At 35.4% G+C, this 24,091-nt stretch overlaps 2 protein-coding genes across 2 annotated transcripts in view; one reads left to right on the forward strand and one right to left on the reverse strand.

Moving 5' to 3' along the window:
• The window catches only part of LOC124538209 (dynein regulatory complex subunit 7), a 171,746-nt gene that overhangs the window by 124,198 nt on the left and 23,457 nt on the right, over positions 1 to 24,091 (reverse strand). The window lies entirely within an intron of this gene.
• The window catches only part of LOC124538207 (protein distal antenna), a 28,608-nt gene continuing 22,424 nt past the window's right edge, over positions 17,908 to 24,091 (forward strand). The window contains exon 1 of the mRNA XM_047115180.1: positions 17,908 to 18,321. Within this exon, the coding sequence (XP_046971136.1) occupies positions 18,305 to 18,321 (17 nt within the window). The 5' untranslated portion in view covers positions 17,908 to 18,304. The remainder of the gene's footprint in view (positions 18,322 to 24,091) is intronic.

A 24,091-nucleotide genomic window follows, 5' to 3' on the forward strand; every position in this document is an offset into this window, starting at 1 on the left:
TCTTTTAATTAATAATAACATTTATTTATTAATTTTGTCTTAATATTTTTTTTTATTTTGAAGTTTTTGTACTTTTTTTATAAGTATTCTCTTACGAAAAATTTAAACGACAATTCAAATTATATCAATATAAATTGTAATGAAGAGAGAGGCAATTGGCTGCGAGAGGGCGACGGAGGTGCGTGGGAGATCTGACTCCTCTGTAGTCTTGGCAGCGTATTCGTAAACATTAAAGTTTGGAAGATTATTGGGTTAACTTTCGAAAACGTCGGCTTCGAACAACATGGACCCCGGTACAATTTGTCGCGCCCTCAAATGCCGTGCAATAAACCGTGTGAATACTTTAAATAATATTTTTGATTGGATTTTTTTGAGACATTATTCAATTATTGCTATAAATTACTTATTATATATAATTAATGACATATAAATAACAAGCAACAGCATTTTATTGTTCATATAAATGACATTAAAGATCAAAACTTTGATTCAAGTAGTTATGTTATAAAATCTAAGTATGAAGACCTCCTTTCTATTTAAGTCTATAAACAAATACATACATTATAAGTAAATTCAAGCAAGTAAAAAAAAACAGCTCATGAATTGGAATTTATCGGTTTAAAACGAAATGCTTTTGGTGATAAAAAAACAAACCATAGCTATCAACAAGGGAAGCAATTAGACGTGGTATCGATGCCTAAATATTTTGAAGGAAACACGACAAAAGTTTGACGACCTCCGTACGGTAGTCGAGTGGTGCGTACGCCGGTTTTCATGGATACGCCACTCCGAGGTCCCGGGTTCAATTCCCGGCCGAGTCGACGAAGAAGAACTTCATTAGTTTTGTATGCTCTATCATTGGGTCTGGGTGTTTGTAGTACTGTCGTTGCTTTTATTTTCCATGAGATTTCCGTATGATTTTCCATAACACAAGTGGTTTAGCTTACATTGGGATCAGAGTAATGTATATAATGTTGTTTAATTTATTTATTTATATCGACTCATGAAACGACAAAATTTATTAAATTAAACAACATTAACACATAATAGTTTAAGACCAAATAAAGCGATCAAAACAAGTGTAAACCAGGTGACTTGGCGCGGTTTTTTATCAAGAGATTGAGGCGTCACGTCATTTCCAACATTTATAATTTTCATTACACGTGCACACACACTGCTATGACAAATGACGTTTATTTATGGACGACATTAGAATCGCAAATGATGAATCAGACGCGACACGCGCCCAGGCGTGTTGCTATCGAAATGAAAAAATACAAATACTTGATAAATTGGAAACTCAAATTGTACTCCAAGAGGCTCTGTGTTAACCCATCTAGCAGTCTCATATTCTACCGCCAAACGACAAAACTTCTTATTGTTGTGTTTCAGTTTTAAACGTAAGGCAGTGCAACTATAGCACGAAGGAAATGTCATATTTTTTTCCATAGTTGGTGGTGCATTTTTGATTTGAGGGATTAATATTCTTTGTAAAAGATTGTAACCATTTCTTACATGGCTAACCAAGTTTGGTAGTTGAGATGTTGTGTAGCTTATTCCTGTAGTTACATTGGCTCATTTATCCTTTAATCTATATTGTTACATTAAAAATTATTTTCATAATTTTAACTTTTTTTTATAATTATATAAAACGTCAAAAAAGTGTCAATTTGCTAAATTCCGTGCCATTGACCCATTTCCCACTTAATTTATGTCAGTGTTGCTAGTATAACGCTTCAACTTGGCATTTTCTAAAATTTTAATTAATAAAATAAATTACATTTATTTTAAAGGTGCATTAAAACAATTATTAAAATAAGATTTTAATCATCTAATTCGTTTGCTGAATTTGATTAGAGGTCATTTCACATCGTTTCAGATTAATTTAATAGCTGACTTCCAGTTTAAAGGTTAGTTCTTCGATGTAGGTGTCGGAGTCTAGTTATGATAAATTTACTTTGCCTCATTTTTGACTTTCCTTAATTTTAATAATTATTCCATAATTATTTCCTTGATTTAATTATGGATATAATTCCTTTTTCATTAAGGGTACTTTGGTAGTGATACTGGTCACACTCGCTAACCTTTCAAAGGTTCGTGAACTTTCGGTTTCGTTCTTTTTGAATTTTGGAACTATCGGCTTCACACCGAATCCAAATTCTAATTCGATATACTGAATATATCGGTAAGTTGTCTTAATGATTGAGTTTCTTAATTGGTGGTTGTTTAGTATTCAGTGCTTTAATAGCAGTTATCTTTTCAGAATTTATATTAACAATGAAGTTTTGAAGTTTGACAGAACTTTATATCATGTTTACCGACTCGTAAAAAATTGTAAGTCTTTATTCTTGTTATTGATTAAATGCATTGGTTTACAATTCGAAAAGTCGTAGTCATGTGTAAATTGTGGTTTACAGTGACCCTTTGAAATGGTTCTCCGGAGTTGAGATCGTCAATTTGTGTAAGCAGGACTTTGAACCTCCAGAAGGTAAATTCGTGCTTACATCTCTCGTTAAAGGTATTTATCATTTGCTTATTTGCTTAACTTATTGAACCTGTATATTTCGTATTACAGGAGGTTTTTTTTTTAAATCGGATTTACCCACCACGTGGACTTCTTGAATGGAAATATTAAGAGTGAACGGCTCCAGGTTCCTGGTTGAGTGTGCCCAGATAGCGGCTGGTGCAACTCCAAGGACGGCAGGCCTGTTCCCTAAGCCGTTGTCGGTATCCACGTGTAGCTGGAAACTTTGGTGATGTACCCCCTTTCAATTATATTATAAAATTGATTTACACCGGTCTGGCGAACGGTGTATTCCTTCAAACCACATCAACTAATTTATTCGTCAGTGGCGCCTAATTTTCAACCTTAAATTTTAGATTAGTAACATGAATTTTCAAGCTTGCCTTTTATCCCAAGTGACCCACGCTGAGTCTAGCTGGCATAATTTTTATATAATAGTCATTATAAGAAGTAACATAAGTAACTAGTAAATTAAGTAATTGGTTGTTTATAATACTATGTTACTGTGCATTAAAAATTTTATAACCCAATATTGTTTCTTTACACCCAACCACCGGAAAGGTAACAATATTAATATATTATTAATGTGAAAGTAACGCTGTCTGTCTGTCTGTCGCTATTTCAAGACCAGACCGCTGAACTGAATTTGATGAAATTCAATATGCAGGAAACTTAAACTTCAAGAAAGGACATAGGCTACTGTTTTTGTCTGACACATGACCACCATTACCCTAAAACGTAAGTGAAGCTGCGGGTAACCACTAATCTAGAATTTGAAGTATTGCTGATTGGCGGTTGGATAAATGAACCAGCCTTGGATAAATGTAAGTAAACCTGCGTGTTGATACAATACTCGATTATTATAAGAAGTATTCCTCAATTTCCCCGTCGTCTCAAATATTCATCGGCAGACGCGGACGAGTTCTTAGAATCAGTTGGTAGATAGCCCCGGGAGATTCGGGCAGTTGGGTTAAGTCGTTCGGAAACTACAACTAAGTTAGACACAGGTAGGCAGTGGCCAGTCGGTGAGTGGGCCGGAGGCTTCAGCTGTGATTATATAATACACGGGATGTCGGGTCAAAAAGCACCGTTGCTACGAGCGAGGCAAGAAACGATAGAATTATCTTGGAAAAAATGTATCCATTGTATAAAGTGTCGGAATGTTTATACGAGTACAATGTGATTGTTTGACTGGGACTTTGAAAAAAAAATCTAATTATGGATCAACTTTACAAACTCTTACAGTTATTAATTACGGCATATTTAGCGTGTTTTTCTTATTTTTGTTCGAACAAAAATAAAAAGACTGGTAAATATCCCGTAATTAATAACTGTAATAATAAAAATAACCATGTTAATTCAACAAACTCTAGCCACCAAGCTCTTGAAACACATAGTTATGTTATTAAATAAGACTTTATGTGTCATAGTGTCAGTGGCGGATTTACAAATCTGCCTGCTTGTAGGCTATTCAATTTTTGCTGCCCCCCCCCCCCTTTTTTGCAACATTTATGATTTGTGTTCTATCGTCCTCATTATATCGGCTTTTTCCCGTTGCTAGTATGATTATAAATAAGGTGATATTTCTGTCAGTTACTAGATTATTTTTCCAACCCGCTATGTATTGACGAGTATAAGGATTACGGTCGTAATGTGTAAACAAAGAAGTTTTTTTTTTTAATTTCTGTAAGACAAATTTGGGCAAAATTTGCCGCCGCTCTAAATCTGCCGCCCTAGGCTCCAGCTTACTTAGCCTATTGGTAAATCCGCCACTGATAAGTGTAAGTAACGAAATGGAAATTGTTGTCACTTCATCTTATTACAAGATTCTTAATTAATTATTTTATCGTGAAAACACAACTTCCGTCCAGCAAGGAAGACGAAGCCCTTACTAGATGGACCTTACTTTCTCCTATTATTGTTTTATAATTTTGGCTTAAATAAACAGCGGCGTTTACACGTGTACATGAGTACCAAAAATGTATATAAAATTCGTTTTTGTTTCTAGAAACATAAACTCGTTAAATTCCTACTCATACGCTAATTGCCAGACTCCGTCCAAATATAATGAGAATTTTATTTACTCCCCCTTCCAAGTAAAAATGGGATCCACACCACACAGAAAATTTTAGGGGTTGGTCGTCAAATATAAGACAAACATAAAATAGTAGACATATAAAAAATTAGCATTTGCCTTTCCTAGGGGTTTGCTTCAAAACAAATTTCATCAAATTCGGTTTAGTGGTTTGTGCGCAAAAACCAGTAGACAGATAGACTTTCTTTCGAAATCATAATATAAGTAGGTTCATATAATTCCCTTGACAATGAAGTATATAGTACTATGTGTAATATAACGAGTAGAATCATCATATAAGAATTCGTTTACAATTCATATCACACTCCGCGACGAAGGAAAACATCGTAAGGAAACCTGCATATTTGGGATACATTTGTACACCTAAAGCCGTTGTAGAACGGTAAGTCAATGAGGTAAGTTTTTTCCTGTGTGTAATTCTATTCGACCTTAAAAATAAATATTGCAACGAAGTTTTTACATAGTCATACATGTAGTCTAAAAAACAAAAATCTGCAACAGTTGATACACAAGCCAATAGTCTTCTAATGAGTCTAAAAATGGAGAATTTATCTCAATAATTATATTGGGTATATAACTTTCTGTTTATACTTTATGTTTGACGCGCTCAAGTATTTCAGACTATAGTTTTTTTTACTAATCTGATCGTTTATCCTAGGCGCGCGTCAATACAAATAGAGCTAAATACTTTATATTAGACTATTAGGTCTAAGGTATCTCTCATATCTTAAACTGCCAAGCTCGAGTATTGCCGAAACTCCCCTATTCGCCTCCCTAACTATTATGGTAGATAAACAATTACGATGACTTAGGTGGTCCTACGTCAAATTCATTTATTACGTATTTTGGGTTATTATTTGAATTCACGGTTTTTAATTGTTTTTGAAATCTAGATACGTAGCTAATTGTTTAGGTATACCTATCGCAATTAATTGTGAACACAGTTTGAATTCGCCTTAACGAATCAACTTAACTATATGAAGCTGGGATGTGTTGCTAGTCATTATAAAAACTTATAAACATTCTAAGATACGATCTCCATATGCATCTTTTAAATATGATTGTATTTCACAAACCGGAATAAGATTATTGTCACGGCATCTTTTCAGGAAGTTCATGGACGTTACGTATCGGGCATGTTTGACTTTTAGGTACTCCAACCGGCGAATTTGATTTGATGTTTCCAGTCCGTACTGGTTCACATAATGTTGTCTTAAATTTTCGCGATTATTACACATTTAAATAAAACTAATTATAACGGATGAATCGCGTATATTAATTATTTTTAAAAACATCCCGACGTTTCGAGCACTTTGCAGTGTTCGTGGTCACGGGTAGACTAAGATGACATTCGTCTATTTGAAGAACAAAGGAAATATTATTGACTATTGCGGTGTTAAACAAAGGCCTAAATTTTGCACCGGCTCCATCCAAAATACCGTTTGAAGACATTATTTGCAATGTGGAGGAGTGTCTTTTCAAAAATAACATCACAAAGGAAGACTCGGAAGCTATTCGACAGGACATTTCGAGTGTTTTACGTCGAAGCCGGCCACCGAAAAGAAACCTTACTCGTGATGAATCTATTGCACTGAAGAACTTACGCAACAATAAAGACATTACAGTCCTCCGAGCAGATAAGGGAAACGCGACCGTTGTGATGGATACGTGTGATTATAACCAGAAAATTTCCGCGATTTTATCGGATGTAAAAACTTATAAAAAAGTAACTAAAGACCCCACTAATAACATTCTTAAAAAGACATCCGCATTAATATCAAAACACCAAGAGAAACTAAATCTGGATAAAAAATCACTCGTGCCTACATGTGCAAAGCCTCCAAAACTGTATGGGTTACCTAAGATCCATAAAACTGGTGCTCCGCTGCGTCCTATTGTAAGCCAAATCGATACACCAACATATAGATTGGCTCAACACATAGCAAGGACATTATCACCCCTCCGAGGACACACTGCGGCGTATGTCAAGGATTCTTACCAGTTTGTTGGTGAAATCAAAGACCTTAAATTAACCAACAATGAGACAATGGTTAGTTTTGATGTCCAGTCATTGTTTACCTGCTTACCCATACAAGACTGCATCGAAATTGTCAAGAGGAAGCTACAGACACACAACATGCCTATTGAATATGCAGAGCTGTTACATCACTGCCTCACATCTGGTTATTTATTGTGGAATGATGAATTCTATGTACAAGTTGACGGGGTAGCCATGGGTTCTCCAGTATCCCCCGTGGTCGCCGATTTGTTCATGGAAGACCTGGAGGAGAGGGCTCTTCGCTCCGGACCTATAACACCTAGGTTTTACAAACGGTACGTAGATGACACTTTCACAATATTACCTAGTGATCTGACATCTGCATTTTTAGTACATCTTAATTCTATAAACAAAAACATTCAATTTACTATGGAATTAGAGGCAAATAATTCTTTAGCTTTCCTTGACATCCTTATTATCAAGAATCCTGACAATACATTAAGTCACACAGTTTATAGGAAACCCACACACACCAACAAATACCTCAATGGTGACTCGCACCACCACCCTAGCCAGTTAGCTACCGTTGGCAAATCTTTGTTTCAGAGAGCCCACCATCTCTGCGATGCTGAACACCTAGAGGACGAGCTACGTCAGGTCAAGCTTGCACTCCATCAGAACAAGCTGCCCGTGCCTCGCCAGCATCGCAGAAGCCGTATCAAGCCACCCACAGTTGAGCGACAACCTGCATTTCTACCATATGTGAAGGGAGTTACAGACAGGATTGGCAACATCTTGAAGCGAGCTTCAATTAAAACCGTGTACAAGCCTCATAAGAAAGTGAGCCAGTTCTTGAGACCTATCAAGAGTAATATTCCCTTACAAACTGCAGGAGTATATAAACTCGAATGTGAGTGTGGTTTATCTTACATAGGCCAAACAAAGAGAAGTATCGGTACCAGGGTCAAGGAACATATAGGAGATGTCAAAAATAGGCGTTCTTCTAAGTCTGCAGTCTGTGAACATGCTCTGGATAAACCTAACCATTTTATCCGATTTGATAAACCACAGATCCTCGCTAGAGAACACAGATTCATTCCTAGAATGATACGCGAGGCTATTGAGATTCAAAAACATCCGAACTTCAATAGAGAAGATGGTTGGAGACTTTCTAACACCTGGGATCCACTTATTAAAAATTTGAAATCCCAAATCCAACAGACTGCAAGACCTAAAGATACAGTTAGTGCCTTCTGCGTGCAACCGGAACGTTACTCAAGATATCAATTGAGAAATCGTTGGCGGTAGTTGTTAATAATATTTCCTTTGTTCTTCAAATAGACGAATGTCATCTTAGTCTACCCGTGACCACGAACACTGCAAAGTGCTCGAAACGTCGGGATGTTTTTAAAAATAATTAATATACGCGATTCATCCGTTATAATTAGTTTTATTTAAATGTGTAATAATCGCGAAAATTTAAGACAACATTATGTGAACCAGTACGGACTGGAAACATCAAATCAAATTCGCCGGTTGGAGTACCTAAAAGTCAAACATGCCCGATACGTAACGTCCATGAACTTCCTGAAAAAATGATTGTATTTCGTTCGATAATTGGCACATCTATAATGCTGACTGGACCTACTATAAGATCCAGATTTGTATAGGGTAAATTATAATTCATTTTTATCGTTAATACAAGAATAAGTTAATAATACAAGCAAAAAGCATACACAACTTATTACTCATAACAGAAGTGTTACATACTTATATTAATATTATAAAAAAACGGAGTCTAGCTTCTCAATATACATGAATACTTCTCTTTTCTTTCTTTTTCTTTTCAATATATATGTATGAAACGCTAGACAAGAATAATCATTGCACATAAGATCGAACATTAAAGCATAAAAATAACTTTAAAGAACATTAATCTGTTTAAGAGAAGTAAACTCGCCCTAACCAATCCTAAGCCATTGTGGGTTCATTTAAAATACTATAGACAAACGAATGCTGCGGATAAAATCAAAATAAACCTTATTCAGGTATGCTTTTACAAGCACTTTTTAATAGTCATTTAACAATTAATTGAAGCTACCACCGGTTTGAAAAGTAGACGCTACCGAGAAGAACCGGCAAGAAACTCAGTAGTTACTCTTTTTCAGCATTCAAAAAATACAATCATATTAGTTAAATACAATAATATATGTGTGTAATGTAATGCCTGGATAATATCGAGTATATTTAAGAAGGAGCATTTCGACAAAGTGCTGTTTGGATTTATGTACCTTCTAAAGCGGGTGGCGCTGGCGTCGGCCGCGTTGCGTCGAGGCAAAAATAAAGGAAACCAACGATGTTGATCGATCGCGGCTATATCCGCTCGATGCGGTGACGCAACGCGTCGCGCTACTCTCCGTACGGACGACTAGAACGAACTTTACTCTTATATATAACACCAAAACTCAAGGAACTGAAATATATTCTTTATATATACAAGCACATGTATTCACTGATGAAAGTAACGGTAAAGAGGATAATAAAAACTTTTAATGATTAAAATTAAGACGCCTCTTCTTTTTAATAGTAAATGTTCCATTTAATCAAAATATACTTTATTCGAGTAGGCTTTCACAAGCACTTTTGAATCGTCATTTAACAATTAAGTGAAGCTACCATCGCTTCGGAAAATAGATTCTACTGAGAATAACCGGCAACGAACTCAGTTGTTACTCTTTGTCAACATTTAAAAATAGAGTTATGTTAGTTAAATACAGTTATAGATGCCACGGGAATTAAAACCGAATAAGAGAAAACGAATGTTTAATTAAGCATTACTAATTATAGATCAAATTTTTGGCGAGGAACGTCACCGCATCATCGTCGGTCGTATGCAATGTACATGCGCCCGCGCCGGCCGCGAGGTCACCGCGCGCCTGCGTCGCGGGTAGTGACGCGCCACGTGCCAGCGTCAATGCCGTACATCGATAACGATATAACGAAACGTGCCGATACGCTTTTGCGATAAAAATCCATTGCACTTATGTAAAGGAATTTAATTTTAACATAGCATCGATTGCAAAAATCAAACAAATATTAAATACAGAAAATACATTTCTTTTTCGAAAATACATTTTAGCCTAGTTAATGCAAAAAAAATATTTCAAATTATAAATATATCAAATACTAATTAAACCTTTCCCTGTCTTGAGTATTACGTGTCGAATATTTGCACATGGAATCTGTTAAAATATATCCTATCTTAAGATACTGCTTTAGTGTTACTTTGATCTAACTGATGTTAAAATATTTATGTACTTGAACCTTGGGAATGAAACGATCGCCTCCTGGCTATTTCATTTAATTTAAATTATTTATATAATATATGAGACAAAAAAAAACCCGCTGAGTTTCTTTTGCCGGTTCTTCTCAGGTCAGAGTATTCTTTTTAGAAAGTGTAATACTTCTATATTTAATAAAACAATTTGAGTTGAGTTGAGTTAAACAACTGTATAATATCGACTTAAACTAACTGGCGGCCATCCCTAGCCGCGGCTGCGGTCGGCGCTCACGCACGCGTCATCCGCGTGACGGGCGACTAACAGGTCACTGTCTGCCGTCTCAGCGATTAACGTTCAGAAACGACCGTACGGAACTTTCTAGAAGCTTGTCACGCACGACTTTCTCCCGCACCTACTGATCTATGATAACCACATCACAATGACAACGCCCCGTAACCACCGAACCCTTTTCCAGTTTCGTGAGGATATTAGCTTGGAAGGAACATTCGCGATAGTTATTCTAACTCTTAATATTACTCGATAAATATTCGATGCATAAACCAATAATTGTGTTTACGAACTTATACATATACTATATATACTTATAATGACTTTTCGGTCGATGGTAATAAAAGTAAAAAGGATGAGTTTAAGTCCATCGTTTCCGTATGTGATGTTAGATTAAAACATTTCAGATGCAAAATACCTTTTGCCATGGCAATTGTACTAGGACTAATATAATTGGTATAAATGTTGTAGATAATATACAAATCAATAAAAAGTAAAGTAACAGCCTGTAAGTTTCCCACTGCTGGGCTAATGGCCTCCTCTCCCATTAAGGAGAGAGCTTGGAACATATTCCACCACGCTTCTTCAATGCGGGTTGGTGGAATGCACATGTGGCAGAATTTCAATGTAATTAGACAAATGCCGGTTTCTTAACGATGTTTTCCTTTACCGCCGAGCACGAGATAAATATAAACACAAATTAAGCACATATATATATATATGTAGTGGTGCTTGCGTGGGTTTGAACCCGAAATCATCGGTTAAGATGCACGCGTTCTAACCACTGGGCCTCGGCTCAACATAATCTAAATGTATAAAATAATAAGTCCTAACTGACTGATTCATGATCGCAAAACGTAAACTATTAAAGTCAGAGCCTTGAGATTTGGTGAGTAGGATCGTATTATCGAGTAGACGCCCACTAAGGAAGAAATTATGGAAATTCTATTCCTAAGAGGGTGAAACAGTGTTAGAAATTTCAGGTAATATAATCAATTTCCACGCGAGCGAAGCCGTAGGCAACAGCTAGTTAATTTATATTTGTGAAGTTACTATAACGGAATGAAGGTGAAACACCACATGACTCCCACCCCTTCCAGTTAAAAGTACCTTTAATGAACGCTACTAATAAAACTGACACAATTGGCATTGATCTATCACTTCATCTATATTATATGAGGCGCAAAGAAGTACTCATAATAATAAGTGAAGAATACTCTGCAAGTATAAACATTATTGAAACCGAGTTAATTTAAAATTGCCCAACCTAACAAGCACAGGTATTAAAATACGCGATCTTCATTTTTAATTACTACAACAAACCAAGCATTGTCACATCTTACAATTGCAAAATATGTTCCATATAAAGAATAGGGCCAAACCAAGTAAATCCAACTCAGAAATTAAATATTTTACACATTAATATAAACGTAGATACTTGTATGATGTCTTCCTGCCCAATTTCTCAATACAGTCAAAAACAATACTTAGTATTGTTGTACAGTGAACCAGTGTTGGAACAGGCACGAGGGCCAAATCATCTTATCTCCCAAGGTTGGCGCTTTGGCAGTGTAAGGTATAGTAAATATTTCTTACAGCGCAACCGTCTCTCTTCGTTGTTTATCCCTTACCATCATGTGGTCCATTTTCCTACAAAACTGTACTCTATGCCAACCATAACAGGAAAAAAGGCAAATAAACAACATTTGACAGCAAAGTCATTGGTTGAGAGCTTGATTAATCTATGATATTCGCTATGGATTTACGAAAAAATGGCGTTTTGAACGTCGATGAAACTTGTATCGGAATTTTGGAAATAAAATAAGAGTGACAATAAGTAGTTAATAGTCGTGTATTACCAAAAAAGATATATAAATAATAAACTCTTACTAAGAGTGAACAACATGACTGAGTTATTAGTAAATCACATGAAATACGTAAGCCAAAAAATAAGGCTTATTTATATTTCCTACTTCCATTGGAAAAGGCTATATATATCAGATAAAACTACAGTCTGACACAACAGGAAAGAGTTGCTTTCGGATATTACATATTTATCAGAAGTTATGTTCAACGACTAATTACAAATAAACCCATATAAGGTTGGGGTCAGTGACATTTACATCGCAACCATATACAGTATCAACAGCGGTGTACTTTGACATGACAATTTATCCTTGTTTACAAAAATGATTAAATTGGTTGGAATCAAGTTCGTCTGGTAACAAAATCAACTTCCTATTATTATTTCTTCGTCATGTATAGAGTTGTCTCCACAAGGTAGACTCGTCCACTGGCTATCCAGCCAAGTGTACCCGAAAATTGTGCTGTGCGCCAACTTAACCCGCTGACTGCAGATTGCGTTCTTTTTTTAATGGTATCGTTTGGTATCGGACGAGCATATGGGCCACCTGATGGTAAGTGGTCACCATCACCCATAGATAATGACGCTGTAAGAAATATTAACTATTCCTTACATCGTCAATGTGCCACCAACCTTGGGAACTAAGATGTTATGTCCCTTGTGCCTGTAGTTACACTGGCTCACTCACCCTTCAAACCGGAATACAACAATACTGAGTACTATTATTTGGCGGTAGAATAACTAATGAGTGGGTGGTACCTACCCAAACGGGCTTGCACAAAGCCCTGCCACCAAGTAAATAAAAAAACTCTTCTTAGGTAGTAAAACCTATGATCGGAAAAAAAGCATTGTGTTTTAAGTGCTGTATTTAATTTTAAAAACCACTTCTTGTGATATTGGAATACATAGTAAATACACATTCGGGTTATATACTGTGTAATAAACATGTTCTTTCTAACCTGCACTAAATCTGTTGATATCCCTATTGATGCCCCTAATAATTAAATCAGTTTTCTTTTTCTCACTTGCTTCCTGATCTACCCTTCGATCGAGCTGATCGTGCCTCTTTAGGCAAGGCAATCGCTCTAAGGTTAACAAACTTATTGGATTTTTCTACATCGTCTATGTCAGTAGCACTTCCTTGCCTCGGAAAGCATGTTGCCGTTGCGCCTCAACTCTTTCTGATCGTATCAGATTTGCTGTCCAATTAGATAATATATAGGAAATGGAGAGTGCACTGAAACTTGCACACATAACTGAGCACAATAATATTTTACCCGCGCATTTTAGGAATCTGTTCCATTTTTAAAGTGGCTCTTTTAACACCAAGCCATTAAAAATCATAATAATGACACATTTAACCAATCCTGACGTACCATTTATCGTGTAATACATGTAATAAGTGACATATAACGAATTACCATAATTGGCAATTTTGATTTCATTTATTTTTAGCTTTTAGTGTTATATTGATTTTTTAAATTTTTAGTTAAAAGAAATATACATTGAATCAAACACATTGAATTAGTTTTAGTGACTAGGACCTTCGTGGTCGAGTAGTGTGTACACCGGCTGGGTACGCCACTCCGAGGTTCGGTTCCCGGCCGAGTCGATGCAGAAAAAGTTCATTAGTTTTCTTTGTTGTGTTTGGTCTGGGTGCTTGTGGTCGTTACTTCTGATTTTCCATAACAAAGGTGCTTTAGCGACTTACATTGGGATCAGAGTAATGTATGTGACGTTATCCATATTTATTTAGTTAGATGGCGTTATGAAAATACAAGTCTTCGAAATTAAGGTTTCATTCATTTCATACAGATCATGTTTTATATATTTACGATACTTATCACCATCGTGTAGAAACTTCACACGACCCGCATGTAGCTTCCTGCATCGAAACAGCAACCCTTGAAGAAAGCGCTTTTTTTTTATTCTCAAGTGACATTAAGATAATATCTACATACCTTAACATATTCAAATGATTTCTATTTAAATGACACAGCTGACAGTAGTATTGACCTGAACATATCCAGTTGGCCAAAGATGGGTGCTGAATAGAATTTATAGATGATTGAAAAGATAATCAAAATAGATTTTGAATATGGAAACCAAATAGTAGCCTAATAGTAGTAAAAATTATATATCTAGTCTTATAAATCCATATGAAACAAAAAGCAGACGAGAAAATAGGCCATCTGATGGAAAATGGTCCTCATCGACCAAACTGGCAGTACAAAAAATCTCCTTCAATGCGCTTACAACTGTAGCAAAGATAAATCCGTTATTATACCCGTATGACAGAATATAAAGTATTGGGAAGTATCCGCCTGAAACTAAAAAAAGTTTGGACAAAGATTTGGATGAAAATATTCTTTATAAACAGATACTATAATATAATAAACAATTAACGAAGATAATAGGTATTTGGTACGAAATTGAAAAGATTGAGCTGAAATGACCAAGTTCAAATCTGGGCATTGAATTTTGATGTATTTATAATTCATCTCATGCAATATTTGCAAGTGTCGGATGAAAATATTCCACATGTAGAGTAGATCTTTCGACCAACACATATTAGAACAGCGTGGATTACGTTTCAAAAGTTCTCCACAATCGGGCTATCTTAAGTACCTTTTGACATAACAAACAAAAAACTTAAAACATCGAATAGAAGTCGAATGTCCATTGCAACAATAATATAAAGAATATTTACGTAAAAAACAACGTAAGTCACGTGACACTGCGGCGGATTAAAGCTTATATCATCTGGAGATAATTGAGGTTTTCCCGGGGGAAATTTTTATATCCGCACCAAACGGCGAGCAATTAGCCAGTGATTTCGTGCAAATGTTGCATAGAAGATTACTGCGTTACTGCGAATTTATGACTACGTTTTTAGCGGGCTCCAAAAAAGGAACGTTCTCAATTCTAGTCGTTTTCTTTTATGTTGCCATTGGTCGATTTTGAAACAATTTTAATGATCCTCATTCTTGACTCGGCGAATTCGTTCGTCGCCCTCATCAAACATTTTCAGCTGCGAATTCCTCAAAAAATAATTCCTTCTTCGTCTTCTGTAATGGCGATTTACTAATTAATTATCGCAGTGAGTTCTGATTTTCGAATGTATCCCCTTGTGATATGACCTTCACAACCGTCATTAGCAACTACGAATGCCGTCAGGATAATGCCGAGAAACACATGCACATGCACATATATATGTATGCATATACGTAGAATACTTTCAAGAAATAAATATCACTTTCTCGTCGTAAGTGGAATCCCTCCATAATATCCCATTATTATGGTCCCCATAATGTTATCTTAAATTTTCGCGATTACACATTGAAATAAAACTAGCTATAACGGATTTGAATCGCTACCCGTGACCACGAACGCTGTAAAGTGCTCGAAACGTCGGGATGTTAAAAATAATTAATATACGCGATTCAAATCGTTCGTTATAGCTAGTTTTATTTCATTATGGTCCCCCTTTTGTTTTCTGAAATAAAATATTATCCATACTTGAAGACATAAACTAGTAGGTACTACACTCAGCATCCAATCAAAATACACGTAACAATCGCCAAAAGCGAAACCGAAACCAATCATATACCTAAACAATAATATTCATATAAAACTATTCCATTCATAAAATAAAATAGACCAAATTAATATTAAAAATAAAAACAACCGTCAAAATTAAAAATACATATCACTATAAATCATTAACTTACTTCGCAATCCAGCCTGTTAACGACCAAACCATTACTATCAAGAGTTCTCCTTAATTTGCTCTACCTGAAGGACCTACGGACTAATTATAGAGGACTCTCTCAACCGATACAATTATTCTTACATTTAAAACCCATAAAGATTGACAACCAATCGAACTGCACAACGAAACCCTTAATTTGAATTCATCACATTCTATTTTCAAACATTTAAAATTTAGGCTGTATTTGCGATGCTCTTGGCCAGTATATTATCAAGTGACACCGTCATTCAAAATATGTCAAATTTCAAATTCAAATAGCGAATTGATTACTCAAAAGATCTAAAATTACCCGCGTTCTGCTAAAATTACTGCCCCACTAGTCAGCAGCACTTAACGAGGACATACCCGCGTCCGATGCGAAGCAATTAGTGAAATGGCTACCGGAAAGGCAGCTTGGACGCGGGGGACTCTCATGGCCCTATTAATAGTGCCGGCCAATCAATATTCGATCCGTGTTCCGAGGGACTGGATCGCGCTTCCTGAAACCTTAATGGATAAGACTTGAGACGGTCATGTGTACTGCTCATATATTTCGAATCTAAAAGAAATATTAAATTTAAATCCAAAGAGGTCTTAATGTTAAAAGCGATAATAGCATATTTTATAGCACATCTATATTCATCTAATGACATAATGTCTACAAAGATTCTATAATGTCACATATAATTTAAAAAAAAATAAAATGGTTTATTTTTGTTTTTTTTCTTTCGCTGCTATAAAAGTTCTTATATTGAATGAAGTCATAATCTGTGCTCAGTTAAAAAGTAAATTAATATAACAGTACTCACTTATAAAATAATTACAATTTTGCAAACAGCAATCATACAAGTTTACCAATTTTGACGAGAATGTTTTCCTACCTAAAAAAGCTACTTCTGTGAAATTTATTTTGAATGATTACATATAGTTATAACTTTTTATTAGATTCTCAATATCAAAATATAATCAAGTGTGTATTCTAAAACGAGCCAGAAGAAAATAGCTTGAAGTCGATATCATTACTTTTTTTTAAGATATGCCAGACGCAGCAAACACATAACCCACATACTTACTTAATTTTATGTAAGTATTTAAATATGAACTTTCAAATATCGAATTGTGTAGGGTACCCAACTCGATATCTTTCAAACGAGAACGTATCATACAGTTAATGAAAAACAAGTTTTATTGTGACGTAAGACATCAACAATAAAGCATTATAAACAATAAATCCGATCAATACGCAACGTGCTTCGACGAGACGGACCCGCATCGCGTTTCCTGGAACTCGCGCGGGTAAAACCCGAGGCACAAAGCTGTAGAAAGTATAAAAAAAAATAAAAGAACAAAAACATCTGGGTTAGATCTGTCTATTCTTAACCTTAAAAAGACAGCTAAATTCGAATAATTAAACTGGCAACATCGTTCCATTTAAAAAGTTAATGTCAGTGTCAAAATATTTGGGGATATCGATTCATTTCCGCAAACCCCTGTGCTGTCTTGTACTTATTCCACACATTATCATTTCCGCGTGTCTCGTCGCCGCGGTGCGCAGTGTGCGTGCAGCTTGACGCGGGCTCCCGGCGCCGCGCCTCCATAAATCTCGGAGAGGCCGCTGCCGCCGCTTCCTTTGTTTTTTTTTCTCGCCGGCGCGGTAATAAGATCGCGAGCGTCAACGTCAGGTATAGATAGGCGACTTGGCTCCAGCCAGCCGCGCGTGAAATGCATGCGCTGCGGGTAAATTATGGTACTAGTTTTTGGACGGAACGACTGGTAAATATTTTAAATTTCCAATGACAATTCGACTCACATACTAATGCGATAGTAGCAATAATTAAAAACTGTATTATATGACCTTAAAATAGAAAATTTTATTAAATTTCAATTAGTAGAAACAAAATTTTAAAATGCATTACTTCTAAGCAGAACAAGCAATTAGTCCTATATTCATAATATTCGTAAAGTAATAATTGAGAATTCTAGGATGCAAGCTCTTTAGCCGTTGCGACATGTGCAAAAACTAAAAATTAAAAAAAAAAAAGTACGACGCCGTACTGGACGATAAATCTATCACCGTATTCATCAGTCGACCCACAACGCCCGCGTCTATTGACCGTGCAGATGTACATTTGAAATGTGTTCGATTACCGAACGTCCGCGTCCGTTGAGTCACGCCGCAGCGCCGCCGCGCCGATCAACGCTCACTGGTACGGGTTGCGCGGGCGCACCAATTAGTGGGTATAATGACCGTTACAAACTCATGGCACAAACATTTACTGCACGTTAACGATTTAAATTTGTTTTTGTAAATTATTTGAAACGACATACTTACGATTATTGTATTTATTATTTGTTAATTTTAGCGGAAATACAATATATAAATATCTCGGTAAATAATGCCCTACTTGTTCTTATAAAGGCTGTCGTAGATCTTTGTGCTAGCCGTGTACCACCCACTCGTCATTTTCATTCTACCGGCAAACATCAATACTTTGTGTTGGCATGTTCCGGTCTGAAGGGTGAGTGAACCAGTGTAATTACAGGCACGAGGGACATAATATTAGATCCTTTGGTTTCCTTGCATCGACTATGTAAGGTATAGCTTACAAATTAAATAATTATTATTGAAATAGACTTTGAGAAGTAATCTTAAATCGTTCAAACGTTACCATGGAACCAATCATAAGATTTTTTTAACTGAAACCAACAAAATGTATATGTACAGATAATCACATAATATTTCTGTTCTAAATAAAATTTATATACATAGATACACATATACAAAAAAAAAACTAGAATGATTGTATTTATATTCGAACACTCGATTATTTAACTCGATTATTATGATCGTGTGTTCGAATATAAATAAATACCTAACCGAACCTATCTCGAGGATAGCTTGAGACATAATCTTTGATGCCATTAAATAAAGAATACGTTTTCAAACATTACACTCCGCATCGACCGCAGTAGGTGAAAACGTTCTACTCGAGCCGTTTCTTGTGTCGGCGAGAAACAGAGGCTCAGGGCCAACGAGGGCCATTAGCATACATAATGACCTCTGAAACTCAGGCCAGCTTGGAGATATCCCTCCTACTACGTATTTGATGCGTCTATATACATACATAGGTACCTTCGTACATTACTTAATAACAAGCACGCAATAGCCTCATCTTCTATTAATATATCTAATGCACTATAATTGATAAATGAAATTCATTTTCTTTATGGAAATAATTATCTCTTTAAAAAATCGATCAACTGAATTGAACTTCTCTATGCATTCAGTCACTCCTACAGTAACAGTAGTCCTACTCCTATCTCCTGCCCTTCTAACAATACATTTACATTTAATATTTCTCATCTATTTTAATTAAACAAGACATTTAAACTGTTAATTAAATAGAACACCAAATAAAATCAAACATTTTTCAGTAACTTTTTAACGACGTCAAAATTAAGATAAAATTTCAATCGAATAGTTGAGCGAAACAGCCTTAAAATACAATTGAAGTTGTATTAAATCATTGTCAAAATCAACACATTTATCATGAAAAGAACATCAAATTTTATAACGGTATACCCACACATTAATAATATCAACTGATACAATGGTCTTAACTACAAATAGCTTGAAACACCAATTAAAAAAAAAACACAGATTACAAATTTAAAAAAAATGGCACGGATATTAGTAGCTAAGTCTTGTGATCAAATATTCCGCAATATTTTTACTTTCAAATATTTGTTGTCGTATTAAACTACGTCACCGATAAATAATAATCTGCAATATTTCAAGGAACTACTCTACTGATAACGAATCACGGGCTCCCTGGCAACAGTGATAAGAAAACAATAAACGCTTACTCAATACTACCAAAAGACCTTTTGATATTGAGCAGCCTTCTAAGGTTATTTGACTTACATAATCGTGTTCGCTTAGTAGCAATTTTTTACTGAACGTTTTACTTAAGCTAACTAGTCTTAACCAATCTGTCCGTTACGCGTTTACCGCTAAACCATAAAGATGAATGTTATGAAATTTAAAGGATGAACCTCAAGAAAGAACGTGGGTGAAACCGCGAGCATCAAAACTTTATAACGACAATATAAAATTAACAAAAAAACATTGGTTTGCAATTCCTACAAAACTTGCAATTATAAAGGAACTAAACACGCACATTACATTTAGTTTAAAATTTGTGTCATTTTTTTTATAACAAATATTAAAAAAAAACGATTCAGATGATTCGTGTCTAGAATGTCTCGCATTTGTGTGAAATTAGAGGTAGATTATATGGTTCATGTGCAGTGGCGTAGCTAGGTGAAAAAGGGCCCCGGTGCATAGAAAAAGAATCGGGCCCTCACCCCCTCTTTGCCATCCCTCTTTAACTAATAATTACCCTTTAAAATTGTAGATACCAAATAAGAAATCTTGTGCGCAGGGTCGTGATTTTCTAGCTACGGAAGCTTAAGGTTTAGTTTAGAGGGCCCCCTGAACTCCGGGGCCCTGGTGCACTGCACCTCCTGGCCCTACGATAGCTACGCCACTGTTCATGTGTTTGTATATAACATTATAATTTAAACTTCAATTACATAAAAGCGTAACCAATGTAGTTGTTGTATTAATAAGTCCCATGAAGAACTTTGCATTAGACCGATAAGAATGATAACGTAGCAAAAAAAATACATTGAAAAAATGGCACAAACGGAGACTACCGATACTCTGGACAAACAAAACACCATCCATACAAGCCTAAGAATCTGGAATCTCACTAAGATATTTAGAAGAATTGACTCACCAGACAAACAAAAATCGCAATTGTGATGTTCATTTGAAATAACGAATTTAATCTTTTCTAAAATCAGCCTTTCTTAAAAATGGAGTACAACTCTTTAATCAGCAGTTAATACTCACTAAAGTCTCAATACGGATTGTCATCGCGTGAGAGATTCTCGTTTTGATAACAAAATTCACTTTTAATTGCACCCGTTTTTAAATTTCGGTGCATATCGCATGCGTGTCGGCTGTTGCGATGAAAAGATTGCACAGAAGTGATAGCTGAAGTTCTTTTTAACAACAAATAAAGAGTTTAGAGGCCTGTAATTACAGTGAGATACAAATGCTGGATCAAGTCCTCCTGTACCATCTATAAGTTACAGATTTTTTACCAACACATTGATCAATTTAAGTGTGATACACCGCTGAGTACTAGATTAATTATAAACACAAATTAATCACGTGATAACGTAGTGGTCTGGCCGCTGAGGCATCCCGATTCTCATTTGTTTATTACGATCCAAAGTGCAAAATATTAAGTTAGTCAAACAGTTATTTTTATGTTCTCAGATACTGAATCATTTCTAATATTTTCTTATCTGTGTCTTATCGATATTGTCTTTTTACTCTAACGTCAATGCCACAATAGGACATCACTTTTTTAAATATAGAATCTTTTATTTTGTTTTTGGCGTAAAGCTTGTATGGAAACCCGAAGAATTGTTCTTTCACATAATATATAAAGATACAAAGCCACGTACTTAATAATATTATTATTATTAAGAAAACAATTAGTATCATTTCGTTACAAATTAGCACGAAAGACTGTATCGGTGAAACATGGCACTAATTTTAATGACAAATTATCCTCTATCAAAATTAAATCGAAACGTAATCTCGGGTAAACAAGTCAGCCATTTTCCTTTTCCACTAACAAACCGATCCAGTTGCAGTTCGGTCGAAGTCGGACTACAATCGGGAACGAATCATAGACTTATAAATAAATAGAACTGCCCAGCTCTTATTAGTCTTACAATAACACAAACAAAGCAGACATCCATCATCATATTATCAATGAGTTTTATCATCATTGCACAATAATTTTCTTCGCAATTCACACACACACACACACACACACACGCATGTATATAACATATATTCAAGTGAGGCATGTTATATATACAAGGCAATTGACCAATGCAATTCATTGATAACAATTTTTATCATAACAAAAATACGGGTTCAAATTTTATTTACAATGCAACATTGAAAACGAAATCAAACCACATTGTATATGGAAATTATAATAATTATTCATTAATTAATGTTCACGAGTAAAAATCATAATCTATTTGGCAATATATATTGGATTGTTGATTTAATTTCTAATTTTAGACTTACTATGCAACTGAAATACTTTTTATTAGTCTTCTAAGCTAGCACTAGCACATATACATGTGATAAAATTGGAGTATCTGTTTGTAATTTTTAATAAGAAACTACTTTAATAAATGAACATGTGTGCATACAAGATACACATATTAAAATAACATTTTTTAACAATTTTTGTCTAGTTCCGGCTGATATCTGAAAGGGCTGGACAGATTTTGACGGAACTTTCACTAGCAGATAGATGATTTAATAATAAGTAACTAAGGTAACAACAATGACTTTTCTGTTTAATTCAAACGCACATGCAGTTGCGGGCACAGCTAGTTCGTTTATAAAGTAACTAGCGACCCGCCCCAGTGTTCATCAGTGTTTCTTTACTACATTGTCCATGCACTACCTATATACAAAAACCTTCCTCTCGAATCGCTTTATCTATTAAAAAAACCGCATCAAAATCCGTTGCGTAGTTTTAAATATTTAAGCTTACATAGGGATATAGGGACAGAAAAAGCGATTGTTTTATACTATGTAGTGATATCTATTACTGTAGTAAAATATATCGAGAGGAATCGTAACAATGGTCGGTGGAGTAACAGGACACGAGTAAAACTCATATCGACCAACATATCATCTGTTGTTTTATATTTAGGTGTGTTAAATCAACTCGTAAGAATACTGGTGTTCTCGTGAGAAGCGTCCCTTACATTTTGCTACTTCGCGGTTCAACCCTTCCCAGGAAGTATTCCCACGAGTATATATTCGCGACACAGATCTCGACCGCGAAAAATTAAGTTGAGCGTCCACAAAATATACTATACTATACAATGCTATCCTTTGCTCGGTCACTCGCCAGTCTTTGTGCAACAAATAGCTCATATTTTCATATTTACAATAAATATGTGTTGTAAAATTACATTAATTCTTCTCATAGTATTGTCACACTTATACAAAAGAGTCTAATCGTAATATGTATGTATATTCAAAGTTTTTAAATTAACATGGTTATTTTTATTACTAAAGTTATTAATTGCGGGATAATTACCATGTACTTTTTAATCGGTGTCAAACTGTCTTGTTCTCGTGAATAAGACATTCGCAGATAATGTCGAAATATCGAGCTCTACCGAAAAAAGAAAACATTGTAAATATCCCGCAATTAATAACTTAGTAATATATTAAAAGTGTTTCAGTGATTTTACACCTCGGACCTCGGTGTATAATCATCGCCCTGCTTCGCAACGCTTATCGATGGACGCTCGCATTTTGTTCCAGTACGCGCCGGGTGCATAAGATCTTTCACATTTAGCAACATACGCATCTCGCAAAAAACGAATCCATTGTTGAATCGGAGAAATGCGAAGGGCCCGTAAAATAAAAGAGGTCAGAGCGTCGCGTCCCCGTTACATATAAACAATATGTCAATGACTTCAAGAGTGCATTGTTATTAAGTTACAACAAGAACAAAATCAAGATTATTTTGTTTTTTTTTTATGGAATAGGTTGGCGGACTAGCATATGAGCCACCTGGTAAGTGGTCATCATCACCCATAGACATCACGCTGTAAGAAATATTAACTATTCATTACATCGTCAATGCTCTACCAACCTTGGGAACTAAGATGCTATGTCCCTTGTGCCTGTAGTTACACTGGCTCACTCACCCTTCAAACCGGAACACAAAAATACTGCGTATTGTTGTTTAGTGGTAGAATATCTGATGAGTGGGTGGTACCTACGGAGCGGGCTTGCACAAGGCCCTACCACCAAGTAAAGATTATGTTTTCTATAGAGAAATATATTTGACGCTTTTTACTGTGAAGCCAATCAGAGACATCCCTAAATGTCCACCCTTATTAATGAATGGAACGAAACGCCGAAGTTTCCTTTCATTGTCAGATAGATAATTAAATATTTCGTCGAATTATCGTCTTTACATGCAAAAATAAAGGTATATAGTACTAGGTGGCGTCCGCGACTTCGATCACGTTTTAGGAAAACGTACCGACCAATTTTTATTGAATTCGTTTCAGTGTTTTGACCGCGAAAGAGCACAGAGAACAGACATACAGTAAATACTTTCCTATTTATAATACACATATATATATTTTTTATAAATA

Source organism: Vanessa cardui, chromosome 20 (genome assembly GCF_905220365.1).
Source record: "Vanessa cardui chromosome 20, ilVanCard2.1, whole genome shotgun sequence".
NCBI classification, from domain to species: Eukaryota; Metazoa; Arthropoda; class Insecta; order Lepidoptera; family Nymphalidae; genus Vanessa; species Vanessa cardui.